Below are 27,707 nucleotides of genomic sequence, written 5' to 3'. Positions count from 1 at the left end.
TAAAAATCTTGTTCCACAACCTACATTGGCGGCAACTGGGGTCTTAAAAGCTTTGAAGCAGCCAACTAAGATGCAGCAAATGGTCTCCTATTGCCTCGGAAGCAAAGAAGAGTGAAAAGAAAAGAAACCCAAAGGGCATTTGGAAGCAATCAGCCCTAGGACATGATGGACCTCGAGACCAGAAGAATTGATGGTGCTCGGCTACCAATGCCAATCACTCGGGAAAGGACCAAATCTGGAGATCCTGGATAGAGTGGGAGGAAAAACATGGAACAAAATCCAAAAACTCAATAATGACCAGAATTACTGGTCGGATGGAGTCTGGTGGAACCTCCAATACTATGGCCCTGGGATATACTTCAGGTCTGGAATAAAACTCACTCCCAGGGGCTGGCTTAGCCCAATAGTAAACAAGATATACACGCAGACTACACAACCCAGGGTGATGCACCCCCCCACACCAAAAAAAAAGAGTATGAATGTTTGGGCAGGGGAACAGAGAAAAGGAAGCATAGGCCAAGGATTCAGAAAAAGGACAGAGAGGCACCAAAACCAAACTTTGCCTGTCCATCATTTAAAATTCTTCAGGCAGCAAGTAAAGAAGACCTAACTTAAAAAGGCTTAAATGATAAGATAAAAGGTATTTTCTAAAATAACAAGAATCCCTAAGAAATGGCGGTCCTAGGGTAGGTTAATTTAGCAGCTCAGTGATCATCAGGGGCTAAACCTTTTATTTTCCATTCTGATCTTGAATTTCTTCTTAGGCTGGCTCTACTCTTTTTACCCCAAATTGCTGCCACAGTTCCAGGAATCACATTGCAGACCACAAAATCCAGAGGCAAAAATAGGGAATAACATTATCTTTGTCTCTCATAAAGAACAAAGAAAACTTTCCCAGAAACTCACCAGTAGACTTTCTCTTACATCTCATTGACCAAAATTGTGTGTCATGTGCCACCACTTTGCTAGAATAGAGTTAATGACTGGCTTGTGCTCGAGGCTGAGAGAGGCCAGCTTGCCTCAAAGCACATGGCATTTCCCAGGAAGGTGGACAATACAAGGATACTATTAAAAGGGAATGAGGAGGATAAAGGGTTAAGTAGTCACTCAACATTATCTGCAACAGTCTACTGTCCAGTTGTTTTACAGGTGGTCCAGTTAATTCAATTCTGTTATCATGGAGCACTGAGATGCCTAGCCTCCCCTAATACAACTCATGTTTTAATCATTTTATTTTTAACATCTGATGTATTGAGTGGTATCTGAGGGTTTATGCTATCGTATATCTCCTTTTCTTTAGCTATCAAGGAATATGCAGTTGCAATAACTTCAGGCTTCAATACACAAACCAAATACACTGCCATCGAGTCAGACCCAACTCATAGCAACCCCTCCTTGGGATTCTGAGGCGGTATCACTACGGAAGTAGAGTTCCCAACCTTCCTTCCGAGGAATAGCTGGTGGGTTTGAACCGCCAGCCTTCCGGTTAGCAGTCAAGTGCCTGAGGCACTACGCCACCAGAGCTCCCTAGGCTCCAATAGTATGGCTTTATCCAGGAATTACTTGTGTAATTATTGACAGGGGTTCATATTGGCATCAGAATAATCCATAAAGAATTACCATGCTATTACAAAGGAAAATAAGCATTTCACTCTTTCTTCACCCACTATTTCAAGTTACTCTATCAGCTAATTGCTTTTAGTTCCTTTTTTAAAAGTAGAATGCTAGTCCCTCTGACGCAAAGCAAAATATGTATTTATTGTCCAGTTTTAAGTTGTGGCTTTTGTTTAAAATTGCACAAGTTTCCCATGGAAATAGTAGGAGGCCTAAGTGTAGAAATGTTGTATTAGTCATTTTATTTAATTCCTTATGCTTTGAGTCCTAATTTGTTCTTGTGTTTTTTACATTTATTGTTTCTCCATTCTATTGTCTGCCATCTGGACTCATGATACAAAAATAGAAGATAATCTGATAATCCATTATATATAATTTACTAGATTATTATACAATCTCCTTTTAATACTCAGTCTGTTTGCATGGGTTATTAGATCTATACCCTTTGACTCATTTCACCTGCAAATAACTCAATTCTATCAAATAATTGTTTTGGGTAATTGTTTTCAAAAAATTGATATAACCAGCTTCTTATAATGACTTTTGTTGAATCATTATGAGATCAGTAAATCTCATCATTCCATTTCCATAAGTCAATAACTTTTCTGTTTGACTGGAATCTAGAGGAGATCTGTACTTTGGTCATTGCTGAGGTATTTGCAGAGGACTCTGGGTGCTTCACGTGTACTGCAAGCAATAAATACGGCACCGTGTCAAGCATTGCACAACTATATGTGAGAGGTAAGGGCTCCTTAAATTCCATAACAGTTTGGTCTATGACCTTCATATGAGCATAGAGAGTTTGTATAACTGGTTCTTCCTTACTGTTTTCATATGAAGCTAGCATGGCTCTCCTAAAAATATTTAAATTATTGAGGAAAATAATCTTGAACAGTATTCAATTTTCAATAGCCTTTTCTTAATGTATTTAGAATCACCACCATCAGAGTTATACCTGCTGTTGTCTGTTATACCCACTGCTGTCAAGTCAACTCTGACTCATAGAGACCGTAAAGGACAGAGTAGAACTGCCCTAGTGCATAGGGTTTCCAAGGCCGTAATCTTTGCAAAAGCAGACTACCGTTATCTTTCCCACGTGGAGCAGCTGATGTGTTCTTACTGCTGACATCTGAGTTAGCAGTTGAGTGCTGAACCACTGCATCACCAGGTCTCCTTTTTACTCTCTAAAAGGAAATCTGCTCAGTCTTATATAAACTTCCTCCCAAACTAGTATTTAGACTTAGTTCAGGTTTTTTTTTTTTTTTCCTCTCTGCATCCTCTTCATTCATTAATGCCCAGATTATGTTCTCTGGTTTTGAGAAGCATTAGTATACTCACCTGGTTGAAATACTTTCCCATTTGTGAGGGGACCAGGTTTGCTGGTCCGATAGAGCCTGGTGGAACCACTGGGACTATGGCCCCTAGCTGCCCTTCAGGTCTGGAATTGAACCCACACCTGTTGTTTCCAGCTAAACAAAATACAGGCATATGAGTTAAACATTTACCTCAAATAGGTACACTCCTTGGAGAGAATAATCATGGAAGAAAGAAGGGTTGCTTATGCACAGAGCGACAGCTCAGGGGGCAGGAGTGTATGGAGGGATGGACCCTGGGAAGAAGTAACTATGGGGAGGAAGTGGGAGGGGAGCTGTTGCATTGTGGTAAACTGTGGTCAATAACATGAGACAAAGTATATGTGAACTGCTGTATGGAAAATGAATTTTCTCTGTAAATCTTCACCCAAATCACAATTAAAAGAAAGAAAGAAAGAAAGACTTTCCCATTTGTATGCATGCCCAACTCAGGGTTACATTCCTATTTCAATCTTATTGGGTAAGGCTAATAGCTCAGGTCCTGTGATTGTCCTTTTAGGAAATGAAGACCTGAGCAATAACGGGTCTCTTCATTCAGCCAACTCTACCAACAACCTGACTGTCATTGAACAACAGCCATCCCCACCCAACCCAGAGCCCCCTTCTGTGGAACAACCCTCAAAACCCAAACTTGAAGGGGTTCTGGTGAACCACAACGAGCCCCGGTCCAGCTCAAGAATTGGCCTCCGTGTGCACTTTAATCTGCCCGAAGATGACAAAGGAAGTGAAGCATCTTCTGAGAGTGGGATGCCTACTGCCAACCAGACCAGGCCTAATTCTTTCCACGAGAGGTTCAATGGACAGGCAGCAAAAATCCCTGAGCCTTCTTCACCCATCAAAGAGCCCCCTCCAGTCCTGGCTAAACCAAAACTGTGAGTAAAAATTAGAACAGATAACCAAGAGCACCTGTAAGCTTCTCTTGAGCCTGCCCTTCTTAAAAATGATCGATCTGGTGAAAGGGAAAATACACATTAAATGCTTTGCAAACAGTATATCCTTACATCAATGTAAGTGTACTGCCACTGTCACTTGGTTATTAATATTCCACCTCTCAGCAATACTACACCTAAACAAACTAGCTCAGAAAGATATTTGCCTAACATCATAGGCCCCCAGGAAAAACATTTCTACCCTCTTCTTATAAAGCCAATTCTTGTGTCTAATAATCTTGATAGTCTATAGTTTTATCCTTCCCATTTATGCTTTAACCTTAGCTTCTTCAGTCATTTTGAAAAAGCTTTTTAATATTTTTAAAATAGTTCTTTGCTACTGATGGTTACACTGTAGTAACATCACTAGGTTTAGTATAATCAGGAGCCTGAGGTCTTACTATAACACTCTACATATAGCCTGTCAGAGCCATCTTACAATGTTTAATGTTCCTCCATAGCAAAGCAAACACACAACATGATAATAACTTTATGTTCTATTTCATCTACACATCAAAATAATACCCATTCTGTTTAAAATTCCACAGACCTTTAAATATCAGCATTAAAATCTATAGCCATAGTGCCCCCGTCATGTGTTTCTCAGTGCCGATCACAAGATGGTCATTAGAAGCAGTGCATGTTGTTTAGTTGTATATTCTTATTACCACTACATAAGGCAAAATTCTGGACTTCAAGTTAAATGTTATGAAACATGCCTCTTAGCAAGTCATATCCCAAAATGTCTCTGTCTCCTCAAAGTTCTGTTAATCACAATAAGCAGGAATTCACTTAAAGTAAAGAGAGGAAGAGGTCATTGTAGGGATATGGGCAGGGACTGGAAGTAAAACTCATCCAGGTCCTGTGTGAAGAAGAACTAGTACCAGGAGCTAAGCCTGCTCACCTGTCACTCTGGGTTCACGTGGTCAATCTTTTTTCTGCCCAGGCGTTTTGTCTGAGGACTTCCTTGTTTCCTCTTTGCATATCTGCTCCATTCTTCTTTCTTTGACATCTCATCAATTTATACATAGCCCATTATGTCATATCCTTGTTCTACATCAGGATCTGTGTCAAATTCCAGTGCTAACAAAATCATTCTCTACAACCCAATCCCAAATTCTGATTGGCCCGGCCTGGTCCGGTGACCACCCCCTACCCCACCACTAGTCCATTCAGCTGTGCAGAGGATCTGCCTTGGGAAAGGGAAGTCACGTGGATCAAATAAGAAATGTGGGTAGGGGCCGTTTTCAGAAAAGGGAGCTATGGGAAACAAGTAACCAAAACAACCTCCTTGGGAGTTGCCTCCTTGGTAGAGCCTCCTCTTATCTAGGGGCTATTTTGGGGATTATTAGCTGTGTCAGTTAGGATTAGGTTTAGCTTCACGTTACAGAAAACCTAAACCACATTGAGTAAAACACCTAAGGGTTTATTTTCTTTTACATGAAGGAATTAGGTGAGCAGTCTGAAGCTGTTATGGTAGCTCCCTCATCATTAAGAACCACGCCTCCTTCTATCTTCTGCTCTGGTATCTTCAGCACTGGCTTCTGCTCCAGGTCCCTTCTGGTCCAAGATGGCTGAGGCTGATCTAGTTCCTCATATCTGGATTTCAGGCAGCAGGAAGAGTACATGGTTCTGATGTCAGAACCCCGTTCCAGGTCTTCTTTAGCAGACTCATCCAACATCTCCTGCTTAGATCTCAGCTAGAACTTAGTCACATACTATACTGGCTGCAAATAAGCCCAGGAAGTATAGTCTTCAACTAAACATATTGCCACCATGAATAAAATCAGGTTCCTTTAAAAAAGGAGAAATAAATGGATAACTAACTAGCAGTGTCTGCTACATGAGACTTCCAGTTAATGTCAATTCTTTCTGCTAAATTATATAGCAATGCCCTTTAAAATTCCAGTCCTCAGCACTGTATGCTTTTCAAAATTTTTTTGCTCACATTAAATTTTCTCATAATTGTGTGTATATATATGTTTATATTGTTGTTGTTGTTGTTATGTGCCATCAAGTTGGACCCAACTCATAGTGACCCCTTCTTGGGTTTCTGAGGCTGTATCACTACGGAAGTAGATTGCCCAACCTTCTTTCCAAGCAGTGGCTGGTGGGTTTGAACCGCCAGCCTTCTCGTTAGCTGTCATGTGCCTTAGGCACTACTCCACCAGAGCTCCTTTGTTTGTAATAGTATAGTTATAAATAAACACACACATGAACAACCCCCTCCCCAACATCCACACACACAACCTTTGTGAATCCGCATGCCTACAATCTTTTCTTACTGCTTTTAACCTCATTGGTTTTAACCTCACAGGTTTAACATTAAATTATTGATTCTCTGAATAATCTTGAGGATACAATTTAATGCTCATCCTTTCAAGTTGACACTTACACAGAAAATAGAAATAATACTCATAGACCTTAAAATTGCAACAGAAAGGGAGGCTGTAATGTTTAAACATTTTATCATCAAAGCCCATATATTTCTAAGTTTGAAATCTTAAACTTGAATATCAAGCTGTCTAGAGTAATGATCTTAATCCTAGCGAAACTCTAGAATTTAAAAAATAAAAAAGGAAAAGAAAAACCATTGCCGACAAATCTATTCCAATTCACAGCAACCCTATAGAACAGAGTGGAACTGCCCCATAGGTTTCCAAAGGTATGAATCTTTTACAAAATCAGATTGCCATATCTTCTTCTCACAGAGCAGCTGGTAGGTTCAAACCACCAACCTTTCAGTTAGCAGCCAAGTGTTTAACCACTGTACCACCACAGCTTCTCCCTAGAATAAAAGGTAGAGCTTTTTAAAAATATATGTATGCCCTCTACCCCTATTGAATCAGAATCCCTCCACAGATCATTTCAGTGTGCAGCTGGTTTGGGAATCATTAGTCTAGAGTTAGAGAAATAAACTGAGTTTCAATTCTTTCTGTCCCCCTCCCCAACCTCCACACTCAGGAAAAAATGATAATTAACATACAAAGTGAGTAAAATGTCAGGCAAAAATCAGAATGTCTGGGGAAAGCTTGTGCTTTGGGGACAAGTATTCCTTCTGAAACAGTGGTTCTTAGTCCTGAACACTCTTAGGAATCACAGAGAGCCTTGCAGCTCAAAGTTGGTAGGTGAACCAACAGCATCATCTGGGAGCTTGATAGATATGCAAACTCTCAGGCCCCACCCCAGACCTATGGAATCAGAAACTGCAGGGATGGGGCCCAGAAACCTGTGTTTAGCAAGCCTTTCAGGGGATTCTGAAGCAAGCTAAGGTTTAAGAGCCACTGACCTAATTGAAAAAGATGTCTGGATTTCATCCCAGGCCAATTGACTCTCTGGGCAATGGTGCCCAGAAATCAAGGAGAGTTTGTTTGTTTGTTTCTTTAAGCTGTACTGCAAATATTTAACAACTGGTGGTGTTGGTGAAGCCCTGATTTGTAGTAGTTGCCAATTTTCATGGTGAAAATATTCCTACCATGGTTAATTTTAAGCTACTAACAGCACTGGGGTTCAGTGGTAGAATTCTCTTTCCATACACGTTCAGTTCCTGGTCTATACCCCTTATGCACAGCCACCACCCATCTGTTAGTGGAGGCTCTCGTATTGCTATGATACTAAACAGGTTTCAGCTTAGCTTCCAGATTAAGATGGCCTAGAAGGAGAGGCCTGGTTATATACCCTCAAAAACCAGCCAAGTAAAGCCTTACAGAACACAAAGGCGTGGTCTATCCACAGCCAATCATGAGGATGCTGCAGGGTCGGGCTACAGCATTTCATTCAGTAGGTCATGGGGTCCCCAGGACTCAGAGGCAAACTCCACAGCAGCTAACAACAATGGAAGGTCATTGAACATGGAGCTGAGATGACAAGTGTACAATCTGCTCTAAAGAGCCAGTGACAGCACATGCTGCCCACAACTATTGCCAAAATGGCTTTCAAAAGTAGTTGATACCATAGCTCAAGTTTGCTTTGTTGTGTTTATCATTAACTCTTGACATTTCATCTTGGCAATTCAGAATTCTAAAAAAAAAAAAAAAAAATACCTTTGTATTCCAGAACCACAACAAGAAGCATCCTTAAAGTCCCGAAAATCTGCCTTTCATTCTTACAAATCTTCAAATGGATTTCTGTCACTCAGGAACTAGAAAATATAAGAGCCACTATTTATTGGTCTGGAAAGAAGGTTAGACAACCTAGTTCCATAGTGATACTGCCTTGGAAACCCAAGGAGGGTCGCTACAAGTTAGGTCTGACTCGAAGGCACATAACAACAACAACAACATTTATTGGTCACTCATATGTATCAAGTAATTTATCCTTATTTTGTCATCAATTCTCACAAGTCTTATTTATTCCTATTTTACTTATGAGGAAATGGAGGTCAGAATAGTAAAGAAACTACCCAAAGCCACACAGATAATAAATGGCAGAGCCAAGATTAGGACCTAGACCTGTCTGCAGAATTTATATTCTTAACCATATGGTTGGGAGCTCTGGTAGCGTAGTGCCTAAGGCACTTGACTGCTAACCAGAAGGCTGGTGGTTCAAACCCACCAGCCACTCCTCGGAAGGAAGGTTGGGCAATCTACTTCCATAGTGATACCACCTCAGAAACCCAAGGAGGGGTCGCTATGAGTCAGGACTGACTTGACAGTACATATCAACAACAACAACCGTATGGTTAAGTGGTGGCAAACGAAAAGATGTTTTAAGGTAGCCTGAAGGATTTGACAAACCTTCAGAAAGAAAGTTTGGATATAAAACCTGATTTCATAAATTCTCACAGCAAAAAGAATAAATAGGCAATAAGCAGCTAAACTTATAGCAAATTATGACAGGTTGTTACTATGAATTAGAGGGATTACACACAGGATTTCAGAACTGGTATGCTTTGTAATTAATCTTCCCTTCCTTTATTCTTTCATTGCACATTTTACCTTCATTAGCAAGTGGTAAATCAGTTCCATATGTTATTTGTAAATAGCCATTGGCTACTTTTGTTATCTACCACCCATCTGTTAGTTTGTTGTACTGTGGTAGGTTGCATGTTGCTGTGATGTTGGAAGCTATGCCACCAGTGTTTCAAATACCAGCAGAGTCACCCATGAGGGGCAGGTTTCAGTGGAACTACCAGACTAAAACAGACTGGGAAGAGGACATGGTAGCCTACTTCTAAAAAAACTGGCCAGTGAAAACCTTATGAATAGCAGTGAAAAGTTGTCTGATACAGTGCCAGAAGATGAGCCACTTATGTTAAAAGGCACTCAAAATATGACTGGGGAAGAGCTGCCTCCTCAAAGTAGAGTCATCCTTAATGACATGGATGGATTAAAGCTTTCAGGACCTTCATTCCCTGATGTAGGAGCTCTGGTAACATAGTGCCTAAGGCACTTGACTGCTAACCAGAAGGCTGGCGGTTCAAACCCACCAGCTACTCCTCGGAAGGAAGGTTGGGCAATCTACTTCCGTAGTGATACCGCCTCAGAAACCCAAGGAGGGGTCGCTATGAGTCAGGACCGACTTGACAGCATATAACAACAACAACATTCCCTGATGTGGCATGACTCAAGATGAAAGGAACCAGCTGCAAACATTTATTAACAATCAGAACATGGAATGTATGAAGTATGAATCAAGCAAAATTGGATGTTGTCAAAAATGAAATGGAATACATAGAGATCAATATCCTAGGGATTAGGGAAATAAAATGGACTGGTATTGGCCATTCTGAATCAATCATATGGTCTACTATGCTGGGAATGACAAATTGAAGAGAATGTGTGTCACATTCATCATCAAAAAGAACATTTCAAGATCTACCCTGAAGTATAACACTGTCAGTGATAGGATAATATCCACACACTTGCAAGGAAAACCAGTTAACATGACTATTATTCAAAGTTACCCACTAAACACAAATGCCAAAGATGAAGAAATTGATCAAACATGCAATCAAGATTCATTGATAATTACTGGTGATTGAAATGTGAAAGTTGGAAACAAAGAAGTATCAGTAGTTGGAAACTATGGCTTTTGTTATAGAAATGACACCAGAGATCACAGGATAGACTTTTGCGAGACCAACGACTTATTCATTGCAAATACCTTTTCTCAAGAACATAAATATTGACAATACATGTGGCCCTCACCAGATAGAATACTCAAGAATCAAATAATTTACATGTGTGGAAAGAGACAATGGAGAAGCATAATATCATCAGTTAGAACAAGGCTGCATCTGAAAAGACCATTAATTCCTCATATACAGTTTCAAGTTGAAGCTGAAGAAAATTAAAGCAAATCCAAGAGAGCCAATGTATGACCTTGAGTATTTCCCACATGAATTAGAGACTATATCAAGAACAGATTTGACACAATGAACATTATGACCGGAGAGTTATGGGACATCATACATGAAGAAAGCAAAAGAGTATTAAAAAGACACCCATGACCATATTTAAGTTTGGCACACAATATTTCTACATATGTATTTGTATGTGCTATAAAAAAACCCAAAACCAAGCACACTGCTGTTGAACCGAATTGACTCATAGCAACCCCTCCTTTGGTTTCTGAGGCAGTATCACTATGGAAGTAGATTGCCCAACCTTCCTTCCAAGGAGTGGCTGGTGGGTAAGAATGTCCATATATATACTAGAGCTTACGGGGGCAAAATTATGATAACTTCTTAGCCATAGCCAACCACCCTTTGGTAGTGGGTCACTGGGTCCATGGGCTCAAGACCATGGTCACAGGAGACATCAAGGTCAATTGACATAACATACTACACAAAAACATTGTTCTGCATCCTACTTTGGTGAGTAGCAATTGGGGTCTTAAAAGCTTGTAAGCATCCTTCTAAGATGCGACCATTGGTCTCTCCTCGTCTGGAGCAAAGAAGAATGAAGAAAACAAAAGACTTATGGAAACAATTAGTCCAAGGGACTAGTAGACCATGCGAACCTCAGCCTACATAACTATGTGACCAGAAGAACTAGATGGTGTCTGGCTACCACTGTCAACCATTAGCAAAGGAATCAGTGCAGGAGATTATGGATTCAGTGGAAGGAAAATGTAAGACAAAACTCAAAATCATGACAAAGACCAGGCTTACGGGTCTGATAGAAATTAATAAAACCTCTGAGCCTATGGTCCCTAGTCACCCTTCAGGCCTGGAATTGAACTCACTCCCATGGCTTCCAGCTGAACAGTAGACAGGCATGTTGTTGTTGTTGTTGTTGCTATGTGCCGTCAAGTCGGTCCTGACTCATAGCGACCCCTCCTTGGGTTTCTGAGGCAGTATCACTACGGAAGTAGATTTCCCCATCTTCCTTCCGAGGAGTGGCTGGTGGGTTTGAACCACCAGCCTTCTGGTTAGCAGTCAAGTGAATATATAAGGTGAATATTTAAACCAGGCAGGTACAGTCCTTAGAACCATCCACCATGGGAGATCAGAAGGGCAGTATTTGCACAGGGAGATGGCTCAGAGGGTAAGAATGCATAGGAAAGGAGGACACAGGGAAAAGGTAACCACACGGAGGAAGTTGGAAGAAACCTGTTACTTTATGGGAATTGCAATCAATGTCACAAAACAAAATATGTATGAACTGTTGTCTGGGAAATGAATTTACTCTGTAAACTTTCACCCAAATTACAATTACAAAAAGGGAAAACACATGAAAATTTTTTTTTATAGAAAGACAGAAATGGATGTCAAAAGAGATTCTGAAACTTGTTCTTGAACAGAGTAGCTAAAGCAAAAGGAAGACATTATGAAGTAAAAGAGATGAACAGAAGATTTCAAAAAGCAGCTGGAGATGACAAAATAAAGTATTATAATGAAATGTGCAAAGATCTGGAGTTAGAAAGCCAAAAGGGAAGAACATGCTTGGCGTTCTTCAAGCTTAAAGAACTGAAGAAAACATTCCAACCACAAATTGCAATATTGAAGGATTCTATGGGCAAAATACTGAACCACACAGGAAGCATCAAAAGAAGATGGAAGGAATACACAGAGTCACTGTACCAAACAGAATTGATTGATGTTCAACCACATCAGCAAGCAGCATATAATCAAGAACTGGGGCATTGGTGAAAAGTCTATTGGAATGGGATGCCAATTGAAATGTTTCAACAAATGGATGTAGTGTTGGAGGTGCTCATTAGTCTATGCCAAAAAATAGGGAAGACAGCTATCTGGCCAACTGACTGGAAGAGATCCTTATTCCTGCCCTTCCAAAGAAAGGTGATCCAGCAGAATGCAGAAATTATGGAGCAATATCATTAATATCACATGCACTTAAAATTTGACTGAAGGTCAAAAATGGTTGTGGCAATACATCGACAGAGAGCTGCCCGAAATTCAAACTGGATTCAGAAGAGGATGTGTAATGAAGGATTTCATTGCTGATGTCAGATGGTTCTTGGCTGAAAGTAGAGAATAAAAAGATGTTTGCCTGTGTTGACCATAACATATTGTGGATAGTATTGCAAAGAATGGGAATTTCAGAACACTTAATGGTGTGATGCAGAACCTGTACATAGATCAAAAGGCAGTTGTTTAAAATTAGGAAAGGTGTGGGTCAGAGTTATACCTATTAACCACACTTACTCAATCTGTATGCTGAGTAAGTAAACCAAGAAGCGGCATCAGGATTGGAGGAGGACTCATTAACAATTTGTGATATGCAGATGACACAACCTTACTTGCTGATAGTGAAGACTTGAAGCATTTATTGATGAAGATCAACAACTACAACCTTCAGTGTGGATTACATCTCAACATAAAGAAAACAAAAATCCTCACAACTGGACCAATAAACAACATCATAAAAAAATGGAGAAAACATGGAAGTTATCAAGGGCTTCATATTACTTGGATCCATAATCAACACCTATGGAAGCAGCAGTCAGGAAATCAAATGACATATTGCATTGGGCATACTTGCTGCAAAAGACCTCTTTAAAGTGTTACAAAGCAAAGATATTACTTTGAGAACTAAAGTGTACCTGATTTTCAATCACCTCATATGCATGTGAAAACTGGACAATGAATAAGGAAGACTAAAAAAGAATTGATGCCTTTGAATTATGGTGTTGGTGAATAATATTAATATACCACAGACTTCCAGAAAAACAAAATGGTCTGTCTTGGAAGAGGTACAGCCAGGATGCTCCTTAGAAGTGAACATGGTGAGACTTGTCTCACGTACTTTGGGCATGTTATCAGGAGGGACCAGGTCCTGGAGAAGGACATCATGCTTGGCAAAGGAGAGGGTCAGCAAAAAAGAGGAAGACCCTCAATGAGATGGATTGACACAGTGGCTGCAAGAATGGGCTAAAACATAGCAACAATTGTGAGGACAGTGCAAGACTGAGAAGTGTTTCATTCTGTTATACGTAAGGCTGCTGTGAGTTGGAACCTGCTCAAAAGCATCTACCAATAACAACATTGTGTTGTATGTATGTATGCCTTCCTACAGTTTTGAACCCTCAATAGTTCATACTATTTCAGGCATATTTGTATCTCCTACAGCACCTAGCAAGTTAGACACATAGAAGATTCCATAAAAGTTCATTGAATAAAGGAATTAGCTTCTTGCCCTGATGTAATGAATAAAATAATCCAAAGCTATGTTTTAAATCCTTTCTGAAACATAAAGAAAATAAAACTTGTCCAAACAAAAAGATCAAAAACTCACTGCTGCTGAGTTGCGTCCGACTCATAGTGACCCCTCCTTGGGTTTCCAAGGTGGTATCACTATGGAAGTAGATTGCCCAATCTTCCTTCTGAGGAGTTGGTAGTGGATTTGAACTGCCAGCCTTCTGGTTAGCAGTGTAATGCCTTGGGCACTAGATATTACTTTTAAATATATTCTTTCAGAACAAAACAGTTTGACAATATGTCTTATGAATCTTTTTGATTAAGGGTTGTGATTCTCAACAATCCAGTATATTGCATTGAATGCTAAGGATTAAGTGCCATTTAAAGTCTTACTTAAAAGAGAAAGTTGGTTCTTAACTTTTGTTCATTAGGAACGAAAACAAAATAACATCCAATACTGTCCTGGTCCCTTTATTTTCCTTTTATTTCTAACATTTGTTACTTTTCATAGCTACCTTTTTATTCCCATAACCACAATAAAACATTTCTGCAGCATTATCAGACTAAAATTTACCCAGACCACAACAGAAACATGTCCTGAAGACCACATAGTACTGTCCTTCTGCTACAGAAGCACAGAATGGGGCCTGCCAAATACGAGATCCATTAAAAAGTTAAAAGGAAAGTCAACACCAGCAGAAATAAAATTAACTGTAGGTATTTTTCTAAACAAAATCATGTATTTCTGCTTCTCTTGATTGCTGAGTCTTTCATCTACTATGAAATTAAAAAGGTTAATATAAATTTTATTATATGATTTTACTCATTCAGCTTGGTCTCTTCTAAAAAGTGGAGGGGGAGCTTACTGTGTCAAGTGGCTAATTCTCCTGAATTCTTAGTTTAATTCAAGACACGAGTTTTCATGAATCAACAGAGGACTGCACAGCATGTAGCATTTGTGAACAGTAACACGAATGGAAATGAGCTTCTATTTTTGGAGTTACTTTTGTAAACATATAATGTGTCAGAAATATTAACGAAGGGAAGGAAAAAGATCTTAAGAAATACCAAGATTTGGAGAACATTCTGGTTCAACTTTGTTGCTGTTGGTACTGACTTTCCTAGTAACATGAATATATAGAACATTTGTATTTTAAGAGATCTCGTATTCAGCAGATCACCTTCTATGTTTCAGAAGCAACATATACAGTAAAACTTATGAAAGGCAGAACATATGGAAGGGGAAAACTTGCCAGAGAAGGAAAACGCAAATATTTTCCACTAAAACGAGCAATAGAAAACTATTGACTATTAGACTAGTCTGAAGCAGAAAATTTTCAAGACTCAGAAAAACAAGGCAGTACCATCAAGTTCTGGCTTTCACAGGTTTCACTATACAGATAGTCAGTCCCTCTTCCAATGATTATATTGTAAGTCGGTTCTGACGTAAGTCAAACACCTTTTTGTTTTTCAGTTTTCATTATTATTGCCTTTTATTAGCAGTATCTTCACACATCTGATCTTTGTTTGGCATGAGAATGATAACATCAGCAAATTACACACTGCAACATTGTATGTTGTTGTTGTTGCCATGTGCCATCGAGTTGTCTCCAACTCATGGCAACCTTATGTACAACAGAACGAAACACTGCCCAGCCCTGTGCCAGCCTATGATCCCTACTATACTTGAGCCCATCGCTGGAGCCACTGTGTCAATTCATCTTGTTGAGGGCCTTCCCCTTTTTCATTGACCCTCCACTTTACATGCATGACATCTTTCTCCAGAGAATGGTCCCTTCTAACAACATGACCAAAGTAGGTGAGACGAAGTCTGGCCATTCTCGCTTCCAAGGAGCATTCCGGCTGCACTTCTTCCAGGACAGATTTGTTAGTTCTTTTAGCAGTCCACGGTAATTGCAGCATTCTTCACCAACACCACAACTCAAAAGCATCAACTCTTCTTTGGTCTGGCTTATTCATTGTCCATCTCTCACATGCATATGAGGCAATTGAAAATACTATGGCTTGGGTTAGGTGCATCTTAGTCTTCAAGAAGGTATCTTTGTCTTCAGTACTTGAAAGAGGTATTTTGCAACAGATTTGCCCAATGTATTGTATATAGTAGATATTAGTAATGATAAAACGTACAGAAAAATAATAAACAGACATTGTAAGTACATTCATCATAACTTGAATACATCGTAAGTTGGGGTCTATCTGTATGTTGAAGAACATAAAATCTCAGTAGCCTTGAAGCACTGTAGTACCACATGTGATCTTCCCAGGACCACTCATTCAAGAGTAGATTCTCCTAAACACCAAAGTTTGGCCCTAACAACTTTATGCATATATGATTTTTAAATATTTTAATTCCATTTTCATTCTTTAAAAGAAAACAATTAACTGTGGCTGTGAAGAAAAATTAAATAACATCTGTGGAAAAACTAATCTCCTCATTCAAGGTCAGAAATGTCTGTGGGACTTCAGGCAAATCATATAATGCCTCTGTGACTCAGGTTCCTATAAATGGAAACACTGCTCCCAGCTTGATCTTCTTTCTCCTTTTGGGAACAAGAAAAGTCAAAGGCAGTGTTCATAATTGGAATGACTATGTAATTTATCATTTAAACAGGGACAATTTTGAAAATGAAAGCAAGCACTATTAATAATATGTCAGGAAAACAAGCATAAACTGGGACTGTCTTAGATGAATCAGGACATATGGTCATCTTATCAATAAAGCTTTCTTGCCATGAGATACTGAGGAGTACTAACACACTCCCAATTCTTTTTTAAGGTTTGCTTTCAGGCAGAGGGGGGAATACAGCACAATCTCTTGCAGAAATTCAGTTCCCGTGCATAACTCACATCAGTGTGTAGCTCAGGGTTTTCTGTCACAAAGCTGAAATATTGTCTGCCAGTCACCAAAGCTTTGAGCACTGCCAACAAGAGGAGCACTATTTCTATTTTTTTTATTTTTCTAATTTATAGACATCCTAAATGGGGCTACTATGTTGCACAACTGCAAGAGGCATAGCACAAAGGATAGTGTAAATGATGCCTCCTGGATTGTGGTAGCCGATACAAAAATGAAACAATAAACCCTGCCCCCATCCTCATTGCCATCCGAGTCAGTTCCAACTCATGGCAACCCCGTGTGTTACAGAGTAGAACTGCTCCATAGGGTTTTCTATGGCTGTGATCTTATGGAAGTAGATCTCCAGGCCTTTCTTCTGTGTTGCCACTGGGTGGATTCGAACTGTCAACATTATGGTTAGTTGCCAAGAGCAAACCACTCATTTCAGAAAATTTGGAAAACAGAGAAGAAAAGAAAAATCAACCATAATTCCTCCACTCTAACCACTGCTAGTACACTAGTGACTTTCATTCCAGCATTTTGTAACTATATACTTAATATTTTTTATTCTTACTATAATAATAATTAAGGACTGTGATAGGAAGGATATACTTTTCCAGTCATTTTAGTTCATTTCTAAATTACTAGATTCAATTATATTTTAATAACTTTGCAAATAATTACAAACATTTCTCTGGTCCTTCATATCTTCAGAACGATGGTACTCTAGTAACAAACAGAAGACCGAAGAAATATCATAGTGATGCATTAAGGATCGGGTTTCTCGTTTTATTTCAAAGCCTTGCTCATATCTCTTTTAGACCTAGAGCTCATGTTTTCAGGCCTGGCCTTATGGACCCTACTGATTACTGGTAGCCTAGTTTATGATGGAGCACTGAGGTAAAGCTTATAGCTACTATACATCACATATCCAAAAGAGTCTTCATTAGTGCATTAGAATTTCTAGTAAAAATAGTCCACAAATTGGGTTATATCTTCAAAATATCATTTAAATGAGCTTCAGGAAATATGATCAGTTTCTTCGTGTTGCCAAGTTCAGTCCATCCTTCTCCTCTTCTCTTCTCTCCTGTCTTCTCTTCTCTCTCTCTTTCAACAGCATTTGACATAGTTGATCATTCCCTCCTTCTTGAAATACTTTCTTCTCTTGGTTTCCATTACACTTCATTTCCCTGGCTGCTTCTTCTCAGTCTCCTTTGCTGATTTCAGCTCTCTTACTCAACACCAGAGCATAGCCCTGGGCTCTTCTCTATCCACATTCTCCCCCTAGGTAATCATATCCAATCCTGTGGCTTTACATGCCATCTACCAACAGATGATTCTCACATTCCTAACTTCTGAGCTCCCTTTTAGTATATTCAACAGTCTACTTAACATCTTCACTGTGGATGTCCCACAGACATTTCAATTTGTTGTTGTTGTTGTTGTTAGGTGCCGTCAAGTTGTCTGCATGCAACTCATAGCGACCCTATGCACAGCAGAATGAAACACTGCCCGGTCTTGTGCCAGCCTCACGATCCTTGCTATACCTGAGACCATCATCACAGCCACCATGTCTATCCATCTCATTGAGGGCCTTCCCCTTCTTTGTTGACCTTCCACTTTACCAAGTATGCTAGCCTTCTCCAGGGAATGGTTCCTTCTGACAACATGACCAAAGTAGATGAGATGAAGTCTGGCCATTCTCACTTCCAAGGAGCATTTTGGCTGTACTTCTTCCAGGATAGATTTGTTAGTCCTTTTGGCAGACCATGGCACTTTTAGCATTCTTTTCCAACACTACAACTCAAAAGTATCAACTCTTCTTTGGTCTTCCTTATTCATTGTTCAGCTCTCACATGCATAAGAGGTGATTGAAAATACCATGGCTTGGGTTGGGCACACATTAGTCTTCAAGGAGACATATTTGCTCTTCATAACTTGAAAGAAATCTTTTGCAAAAGATTTGGCCAATACAATACATCATCTGATGTCTTGACTGCTGCTTCCATTGGTGTTGATTATAGAACCAAGTAATATGAAATCCTTGACAACTTCCATCTTTTCTCCATCTACCGTGAAGCTGTTTATTGGACCAGTTGTGAGGATTTTTGTTTTCTTTATATAGAGGTGTAATCCATACTGCAGACTGTAGTCTTTCTGGTATTCTTTGCTTTCAGCTAAGATCCATCTGACATCAGCCATGATATCCTTAGTTCCATGTCCTCTTCTGAATACAGCTTGCATTTCTGGAAGTTCTCTGTCAATATACTGCTGCAATCATTTTTGAATTGTAAGATTTTACTTGCATGTGATATTGATATTGTTTAATAATTCCCACATTCTGTGGGATCACCTTTCTTTGGAATGGGTACAAATATAGAACTCTTCCAGTCAGTTGATGAGGTGGCTGTCTTCCAAATCTCTGGGCATAGCCGAGTGAGTGCCTCCAGCGTGGCATCCATTTGTTGAAACATCTGAATGGGTATTCCGTCAATTCCTAGAACCTTGTTTTTCACTAATTCCTTCAGTGCGGCTTTGACTTCTTCCTTCAGTACCATTGGGTCTTAATCATATGCCACCTCCTGAAATAGATGAACATTGACCAGTTCTTTTTGGTACAGTGATGCTATGTATTCCTTCCACCTTCTTTTGATGTTTCCTGCATCATTCAATATCTTGCCCATAGAATCTTTTGCAACTCAAGGCTTAATTTTTTTCCTCAATTATTTCAGCTTGAGAAATGCCAACCATGTTCTTCCGTTTGGTTTTCTAACTCCAGGTCTTTGCACATTTCATTATAGTAATTGGCTTTGTCTGCTTGAGGGGCTCTTTGAAATCTTCTGTTCAGCTCTTTTATCTTTTATCATTTCCTCCATTTGCTTTAGCTACTCTTCACTCAAGGGCAAGTTTCAGAGTCTCTTTTGACATCCACTTTGGTCTTTTCTTCCTTTCTTGTCTTTTTAATGACCTGTTGCTTTCTTCATGGATGATGCTGTTGATGTCATCCCACAATTCCTCTGGTTTTCAGTCATTGGTGTTTAATGCATCAAATCTATTCTTTAAATGATCTCTAAATTCAGGAGGGATATAATCAAGATCATATTTTGGCTCTCATAGACTTGTTTTAATCGTCTTCAACTTCAACTTGAACGTGCATATGAGCAGTTGATGGTCTGTTCCACAGTCAGCTCCTGGTCTTGTTTTGGCCAAAGACATTGAATTTCTCCATTGCCTCTTGCGACAGATGTAGTCAATATGATTCCTGTGTATTCCATCTGGTGAAGTCTACACGTATAGTCATCGCTTATGTTGTTGAAAAAAGGTATTTGCAATGAATAAGCCATCAGTCTTACAAAATTCTATCATGCAATCTCCAGTGTTACTTCTATCAACAATGCCATCTTTTCCAACTACTGGCAACTCTTCTTTGTTTCCAACTTTTGCATTCCAGTCACCAGTGATAATCAACACATCTTGATTGCCTGTTCAGTCAGTTTTAGACTGCAGAAGTTGGTACAAATCTTCAATTTCCTCATCTTTGGTTTTGGTGGTTGGTGCATAAATTTGAATAATAGTAGTATTATCTGGTCTTCCTTGTAGGCATATGGATAGTATCTTATCACTGACAGTGTTGTACTTCAGGACAGATCTTGATACACTCTTTGTATGATGAACGCCACACCATTCCTCTTCAATTTGTCATTCCTGGCATAGTAGATCATATGGTTGTCTGATTAAAAATGGCCAAAAAAAAAAGGTCCATTCCAGCTCACTAATGCCTAGGATATCACTCTTTATGCATTCCATTTCATTTTTGACAACTTCCAATTTTCCTACATTCATACTTTGCACATTTCATGTTCCAGTTATTAATGGATGTTTGCATCTGTTTCTACTCATTTTGAATTGTGCCACATCAGCCAATCAAGGTCCTGAAAGCTTACTCCATCCATATCATTAAGGCTGTCTCTACTCTGAAGAGTCAGCTCTTCACTGGTCAAATTTTGAGTGCCCTCCGACCTGATGGGTTCATCTTCCAGCACGGTATCAGATACTGTCTCAGGGCTATTCATAAAGTTTTCCAGTAATATATCAGTTAGTGTTTCACTGCTATTTGTAAGATTTTCACTGGCCAATTCTTTGAGAAGTAGATGTCCTCTTACTTCTTCTGAATCTGTCTTACCCCAGAAGCTCCACTGAAACCTGTCTACCATCAGTAACCCTGCTGGCATTTTGCAACAGAGTGGTATAGCCCCCAGCCTCACAGCAACACATAAGCCACCAGAGGATGACAAACTGACAGACAAGTTTGTCTCCCTTAGTTATTCCTAATCCCTGTGCACCTGCCTACCTCGGGCAATGGCCTTAAAATAGAGCTGCCCACGAGTGAAAGCAACCCCCGAGCCCTGGGCCCCCTACCTCGGGCCCCAGCCTTACTAAAGAGCCATGCTCAAGCAAAAAACAGCCCCCAAGTCCTGGCCCGGCTACCTTGGGCCTCAGCTTTAAAATACAGCCACCCCCAAGCGAAAAGCAGCCCCCAAACTCCTGGCCCACCTAACTTGGGCCCTGGCCTTCATAAAGAGCTGCGCCCAAGTGAAAAGAAGCCACCAAGCCCCGGGCCTACCTATCTCCAGCCCTGGCTTTAATAAACATTTCACCTTAGCATATCCAAAAAGAACTCTTGGTTGTCCTTCTCAAAACTGTTTTTCTCCCCCTCTGTTCCATCTCAGAAGTGGCACCCCCATAAACCTAACTGCCCAAGCCAAACCACTAGTACTCATTCTTATTCCTTCTTTTCATTATCTTTCACATCCAATCCATCACCAATTCTGTTGGCTCTCTTCTAAAAATGCCTTGAATTTGTCCATTTTTCTTTATCTCTACTCTCACCAACCTGGTTCAGTCTGCCACCATTTCTTACCTGGTCCACTGCACTAACATCCTCACTGGTTTCTCCATTTTCACTTCTGCCATATTGTATAGTCCATTCTGCCATAGCTGCCAGAGTAATATATTTAAAATGCAAATTAAAGTATTTCACTAATCTCCTTAAAATCCTCAAACTGCTTCCCATCCACTTAGAATAAATTCAAACTTTTATCATGACCTACAATTCCCTTTAGGATTTGCCCCTATCCGATAAACCACCAGGAAAAATATTTACAACTTGTACTGCCAAGAGTTGGTATCCTTAACCTATAAAGAAAACTTATAAATTAATAAGAAAAAGATAAACATTCTGAGAAGAAAATGGGCACAAATGATATTTATAGGTAATGCACAAAATAATAATATATAACTGATAATATACATAATAATATACATTCAATATCACTGGCAATAATCAAAGATATGAACTAATGGTTTTTTTCCACTAGATAATAACAAAATATAAAAGAGATCATTGATAAGACTAATAAAGTATGGAGAAATAGGAACTTTTGTATACTACTTGTGGTACAACCTTTCTGAAGGACAGTTTGGCTAAATAATATAAAAATTTTAATATATGCCCTTATCCAATAATTCCATTTATATACATTTACACTAGAAAAATAATAAAACAAGAACACAAATAGTTATTTCCAAAGCTTTTCATTGCAGCATTTCTTAGGAAAATTTAAAACTAAGTTAAATGGTCCACAACAAGGGATTGATATAGTACAGACATAAAATGGATTACTAACTGGCCCTGAAAAATGATGATGCAGATTTATCAACTTGGAAAAACGACCGCATTTTATTTTTAAGTGGAAAATACTGGTTTCAAAGTATATGTAAAGAAGGATTCCATTTTTCAAAGACACAATATATCTAAATATAGGTACATATGTATGTGTATCTACATGTAAAAAAGGTCTGGGAGGATTTTAATAGGTTATTTTGGGGAGATGACAGTAAAGGTCATCTTTATTCTTCTTTTCATACCTTTCCATACTTCTTCAAATTTCTGGGAAAAGCATTACTTTTATAACCAGACCCCTCCAAAAAATGCTATTTGAAAAATTGTTTACACTTATAAAGAAGCCACAAGAAGCAGCTGTATTAGGTTGGTTTTTAAAACCATTTACAACAATAGCTAACAGCTACAGAATTACTTGCTATTTCTCATTCAGGTACAATAAAAAGTTGTTGTTAGGTGCCTGTTGAGTAAGTTACAACTCATAGGACCCTGTGTACAACAGAATGAAACACTTCCCAGTCCTGCACCATCCTCATAATCACTGCTATTTTTGAGCTTATTGGTGCAGCCACTGTGTCCTTTTTTTTCATCTTACTAGCAATGAAACAGACTTGAAAGATGGAGAGACAAGCAAACTACTCATAATGATTACATAACTTCTTACCACAATGATTATGTGTTTTAATCAGCATAATGTCATAAACAGCCTATCTATATGTCTTGGAAGGACAAGGCCAATGGTAACAGATTCCCCTTTTTTTCTCCCCCTCTTGTTTGTGTACAGCGATTCCAGTCAGTTACAACAGCTTCACAACCAAGTCTTATTGGAACAACAGCAATTGCAAAGCCCAACTACTTCATCTTCTAAGGAGTTTCCTTTTAACATGAGTGTTTTGAACTTGACTGCTCCCCTAGCAGTGACAACGTCCAGCAAGCTGGTGAAGGCCCCGTCATCACAAACATTCACCCTGGCTCGGCCAAAGCACTTCTTCCCCTCCACGAACACCACCGTGGCAAGCATATCCCCCTCCAGCTCTCCGGTGTTCACTCTGAGCAGCACTCCTCAAACCATTCAAAGGACAGTGAGCAAAGAAAGCCTTTTAGTTTCTCACCCCTCTATGCAAACCAAATTGTCAGGAGGGGTTTCCACCCAAAGCGAGCTACCCCCTCCAGCTCCCACAGAACCAGCACAACCTCCACTCACATTCTCCATCTCCACTGGAAGCCAGTTTCAGCCTCGCTGTGTGTCCCCATCTCCTGTCTCTCCCACCAGTCGGATCCAGAACCCAGTGGCTTTCCTCAGCTCTGTTCTGCCTTCTCTTCCTACCATCCCACCAACCAATGCCATGGGGCTGCCCAGAAGTGCACCTTCCGTGTAAGTGTCATTAAAGCTCCTTGATGTAAGAGGTACCAGTTAAGAGGGAATGATGTATAGAATAATTTGGTCTGGGACAGGACTTTTCATTTATTAGATTCTTAAATAGTGCTATCTGTTTGACACAAAATGAGTATTAAGCACCTTAGGACAGAGGGCATGACTACCTTAAATAACTAAATAAATACTTTTGTTAGTTGCCCTCCAATGGTCTCTGACTCGTGGTGACCTTCTGTAGAACAACAAAACGCTGCGTGGTCCTGCTCCATCTTCCTGATCGTCGGGATGCTGGAGTTCATTGTTGTATCTATTTTGTCAATGCATCTCATTTGACGGTTTGTCTCATTTTCACTGACCCTATACTTGAATGTAGGTATATTGAAATCACCTCTAAAAAGACATTCTCTGTAAAGTGCTCAACGTTTGCACACAAGATGCCGCTCAATAAATGCCTAATGAATGCTGATGTCTGGTTGCCATTTCAACCACTCTGATTTCTCAGGCTTTGCATGCCAATCAGTGCTTTTCATGGTGTGTTGGATGTGAATTTCTTTTACAGGCCTTCTCAGGGACTAATGAAGAAAAATACAAAGTCTTCTCAAACAGTAAACAATGATTACATTCGTGAAACTAAGAATGCAGTGATTCTAGACTTGGGGAAGAAAATGAATTTCGGTGATGCCAGATCAAACCAGCAGGTAAGATTATTGGATTCAGACTGTTTATCAGTGTCTTAGTCTAACTATTGGTGTCTTAGAGGAGAAAACTAGTGAAGTATATATAGATATACAGGCTGTGGTAGTTATGTTTGTGTGTCAACTTGGCTGGGCCTGGTTGAGTGGCTGGGCAGCTGGTGGTAGTTTTTCTTCATGATGAAACGCAATCAGCTCCATGGTGGGATCTACCACAAGAATCTGAGTAGCTGCCTTTGGGTATGTGGTCTGCTTCCCGTATATAAGCAGCAGCTTTGGGAATGGTCCCGAGCTTATGGCACGCTTGGACCCTGCGTGTAGCCGTGTCATTGCTCAGCAGCCTGCTATGCTCTGCCAACCTTGGAACTTACAATGGATTTAAGTTAATGGCCTGTTGTGTGGTTTGGTAACATTGGGACTGTGCCTTTTACTTATCAACCTTGGGGCTTCTCAGCCTCAGCAGCCAGCAGCTGTCTGAATGAAGAAACACCTCTAGCTCCAGTGGGCCGGGAGCAGGAGGCAGAGCTGGACCCCAAGGTTGAGGGGCTTTCACCCAGCCCCTAGAGCCTGGAACTTTGAACTTGGACTTAAAGCCTCCAAACTGTAAGAGAATAAACTCCTGTTTGCTTAGGTCATCCCATTTGTGGTATATTCTTGTCAGAGCAGCACTAGGTAACCAGAACACAGGCATACCTGTTTTTATTGTGCTTTGTTTTATTGTGCTTCACACATAGTGCATTTTTTAGAAATTCACAACGTGTGGCAACCCTGAACCAAGCAAGTCTATTGGTGCCATTTTTCCAACCGCATATGCTCACTTAGTTTCTGTGTGTCATATTTTGGTAATTTTCACAATATGTCTAACTTTTCCATAATATTATTGCACACTTAATTGACTATCAAAACCAAAAATCAAACCCATTGCCACTGATTCAATTCCACCTCATAGTGACCCCATAAGAAAGAGTAGAACTGTCCCATAGGATTTCCAAGGCTGTAAATCTTTATGGAAGCAGACTGCCTCATTTTTCTCCTGTGGAGCAGCTGGTGGGTTCTAATCACCGACCTTTGAATTAGCAGCCAAAAGCTTTAACAACTGCACCACCGGAGCTCCTTTACTAGACTACAGTACAATTTAAACATAACTTTTATGTGCACTGGAAAACCAAAAACTTCGTGTGACTCACTTTATTGCAATATTTACTTTATTGCCATGGTCTGGAACTGAATTACAATATCTCCAAGGTATGTCTGTATAGAGAAAAATTTACTTCAAGAAAATGGCTCACACAACGGTGAGGAAATGGCTCACACAATTGCAAGGGCTGGCAAGTCCCAAATCTGTAGGTCAACAGAGAGAACTTTGCCAGAATATCTGTTTATATCCTGGATGCAGGTTACACCCTCAATGATATGCCTCTTATGATTGAGAGATCCCATCAGATCACAAAATGGGAGGTGATACATAGTATCTGCCAAACACCGAGAATCATAGCCTCACCAAGTTGACATATAACATTAACCATCACAGTTGTTTTTATTCTTCAAACCTCCAGTGAGGGTTATAAACCCACCCACTGTCATCAAGTCTATTCCAACTCATAGCAACCCTTTAGGACAGAGAAGCACTGCCTCATAGGGCTTCTAACACTGTAAATCTTTATGAAAGGAGACTGTCTCATCTTTCTTCTACAAAGTGGCTGGTGGATTCAAACCGCTGACCTTTGGGTTAGCAGCTGGATGCTCTAACCACTACACCAGCAGAGCTCTTTAATAAGAACTATGTTGTTGCTGTTGTTGTTATGTGCCGTCGAGTCGGCCCCGACTCATAGCGACCCCTCCTTGGGTTTCCGAGGCAGTATCACTACGGAAGTAGGATTGCCCAACCTTCCTTCCGAGGAGTGGCTGGTGGGTTTGAACCACCAGCTGTCTGGTTAGCAGGCAAGTATCTTAGCCACTATGCTACCAGAGCTCCCTAATAAGAACTATAATTGGGCTTAATTATGCCCTTTAGATACTAAGATTATTTGATTTTAGTGAGGCTGACACTTCAGTCTTAGAAAGTAGAGCACAGACTCACGGGTCATAAGAACTCATCCGTGTGGATCTGCCATTTTGACCATAGTGGTGAATTCAGTTTACTTGTTTACTGACACACATGTTTACCTAGAATAGAATGTATTAAAGAAGGAGAGGAACTAGACAATCTGTGGCCTGTTCTGCCAATCCTCAGTTCAGTTTTGGCAAACCATTACATCTCTGAGATATTTTGATATCTAACCTTTGAGATAATATAGAATTTTAAGGAACTCTGGGGTTCTACATTGTTGTTTTTCTGAAGTCCTTCAGTCTAATGTCACTACCTGAAGGTCTAATCACCACATTTTCCCCAATCTTTATGTTAGGCTGAATCATGTGAAATAGCTGTAAGCAATATCCTATGGTTCAACCTATATACCTCCTTGTTTTCTGGTAAATATCTGTACTTACTAAGCACTTATTAGGAGAGTCACACATAAGTGTCATTCAAGCAAAAGAAAGACAGACTGAGTATTTTCTTATTTGTTTGAGAGACATTTGTTTTCGTCTTCGATAAGTTGGTTGTTTTTAAAATGCCAGGTTTACATTTTAATAATCTAACTCTTGGTTTATTTCTTGAGCAGAGAACTGATAAAATCTATTTTGAAATCTAACGTAAAGCTCAATCAAAAGAAAATATTGAGGAATTTGTGATGTAGGTGATCACTAGGAACAACTTCAGATTTCCCTAACTATATGCTGCTTTCCTTAGTGTTTCTGTCTCTTATTCCCAATGGAGCCATGGACATACAGAATTTTGCAATCATGTCATATGGTCAATTTTTACTGAGTGAATTCTTTTGACAAGATGTTGCCTAAGGCCTTTTAAAATTGATTTAATTTTTAAATTGACTCAGTTTGAATTGAAGCAGAATATTTAAACTTGCCATAACTGAGTGTGCTTCTCATATATTATTTCACCAATTACAAACATATATACACATATATATGTATACACATACACACATACATACAGGAGAGCTGGTGGCACAGTGGTTAAAGCACTTGGCTGCTAACTGAAGGGTCAGAAGTTCAAAGCGACTCACCATTCCATGGGAGAAAGATGTGGCAGTTTACCTCTGTAAAGATTATAGCTTTGGAAACCCTATAGGGTACTTCTACTCTGTCCTGTGTCACCATGAGTCTGAATCAACTTACTGCCAATTGGTTTGGTTTGGGGATTTGTATTTTTTAAAAATTTTATTGTGATTTGGGTGAAAGTTTACAGAGCAAATTCATCTTCCATATAGCAGTTCACATACACTTTGTCTTATGACATTGACTGCAATTTCCCACGATGCAACAGCTCTCCTCCCACTTCCTCCCCATAGCCACCTCTTCCCTGTATCCTCCCCTCCCATGCACTCCTGCCCCCTGAGCTATCTCTCTGTATATACACAGCCCTTCTATTCTCCCATGACTGATCTCTCCAAGGAGTATATCTACCTAATGTAAATGTTCAGCTCATATGCCTGTCTTTTGTTTGGCTGGAAGCCACAGG

The 27,707-nt window shown here is 39.8% G+C and overlaps 1 protein-coding gene across 1 annotated transcript in view; it reads left to right on the top strand.

Moving 5' to 3' along the window:
- Nucleotides 1-27,707, top strand: part of MYPN (myopalladin) — a 118,365-nt gene that overhangs the window by 55,188 nt on the left and 35,470 nt on the right. Inside the window, exons 8-11 of the mRNA XM_007940692.2 lie at nucleotides 2,239-2,355; nucleotides 3,487-3,859; nucleotides 22,845-23,435; nucleotides 23,995-24,133. Coding sequence (XP_007938883.1) covers nucleotides 2,239-2,355; nucleotides 3,487-3,859; nucleotides 22,845-23,435; nucleotides 23,995-24,133 — 1,220 coding nt within the window. The remainder of the gene's footprint in view (nucleotides 1-2,238; nucleotides 2,356-3,486; nucleotides 3,860-22,844; nucleotides 23,436-23,994; nucleotides 24,134-27,707) is intronic.

Source organism: Orycteropus afer, unplaced genomic scaffold (genome assembly GCF_000298275.1).
Source record: "Orycteropus afer afer isolate SDZICR_OR568_19922 unplaced genomic scaffold, OryAfe1.0 scaffold00070, whole genome shotgun sequence".
Taxonomy (NCBI): domain Eukaryota; kingdom Metazoa; phylum Chordata; class Mammalia; order Tubulidentata; family Orycteropodidae; genus Orycteropus; species Orycteropus afer.
The sequence above is the reverse complement of the archived record's forward strand: the minus strand, read 5'-3'. Positions and strand labels throughout refer to the sequence as shown.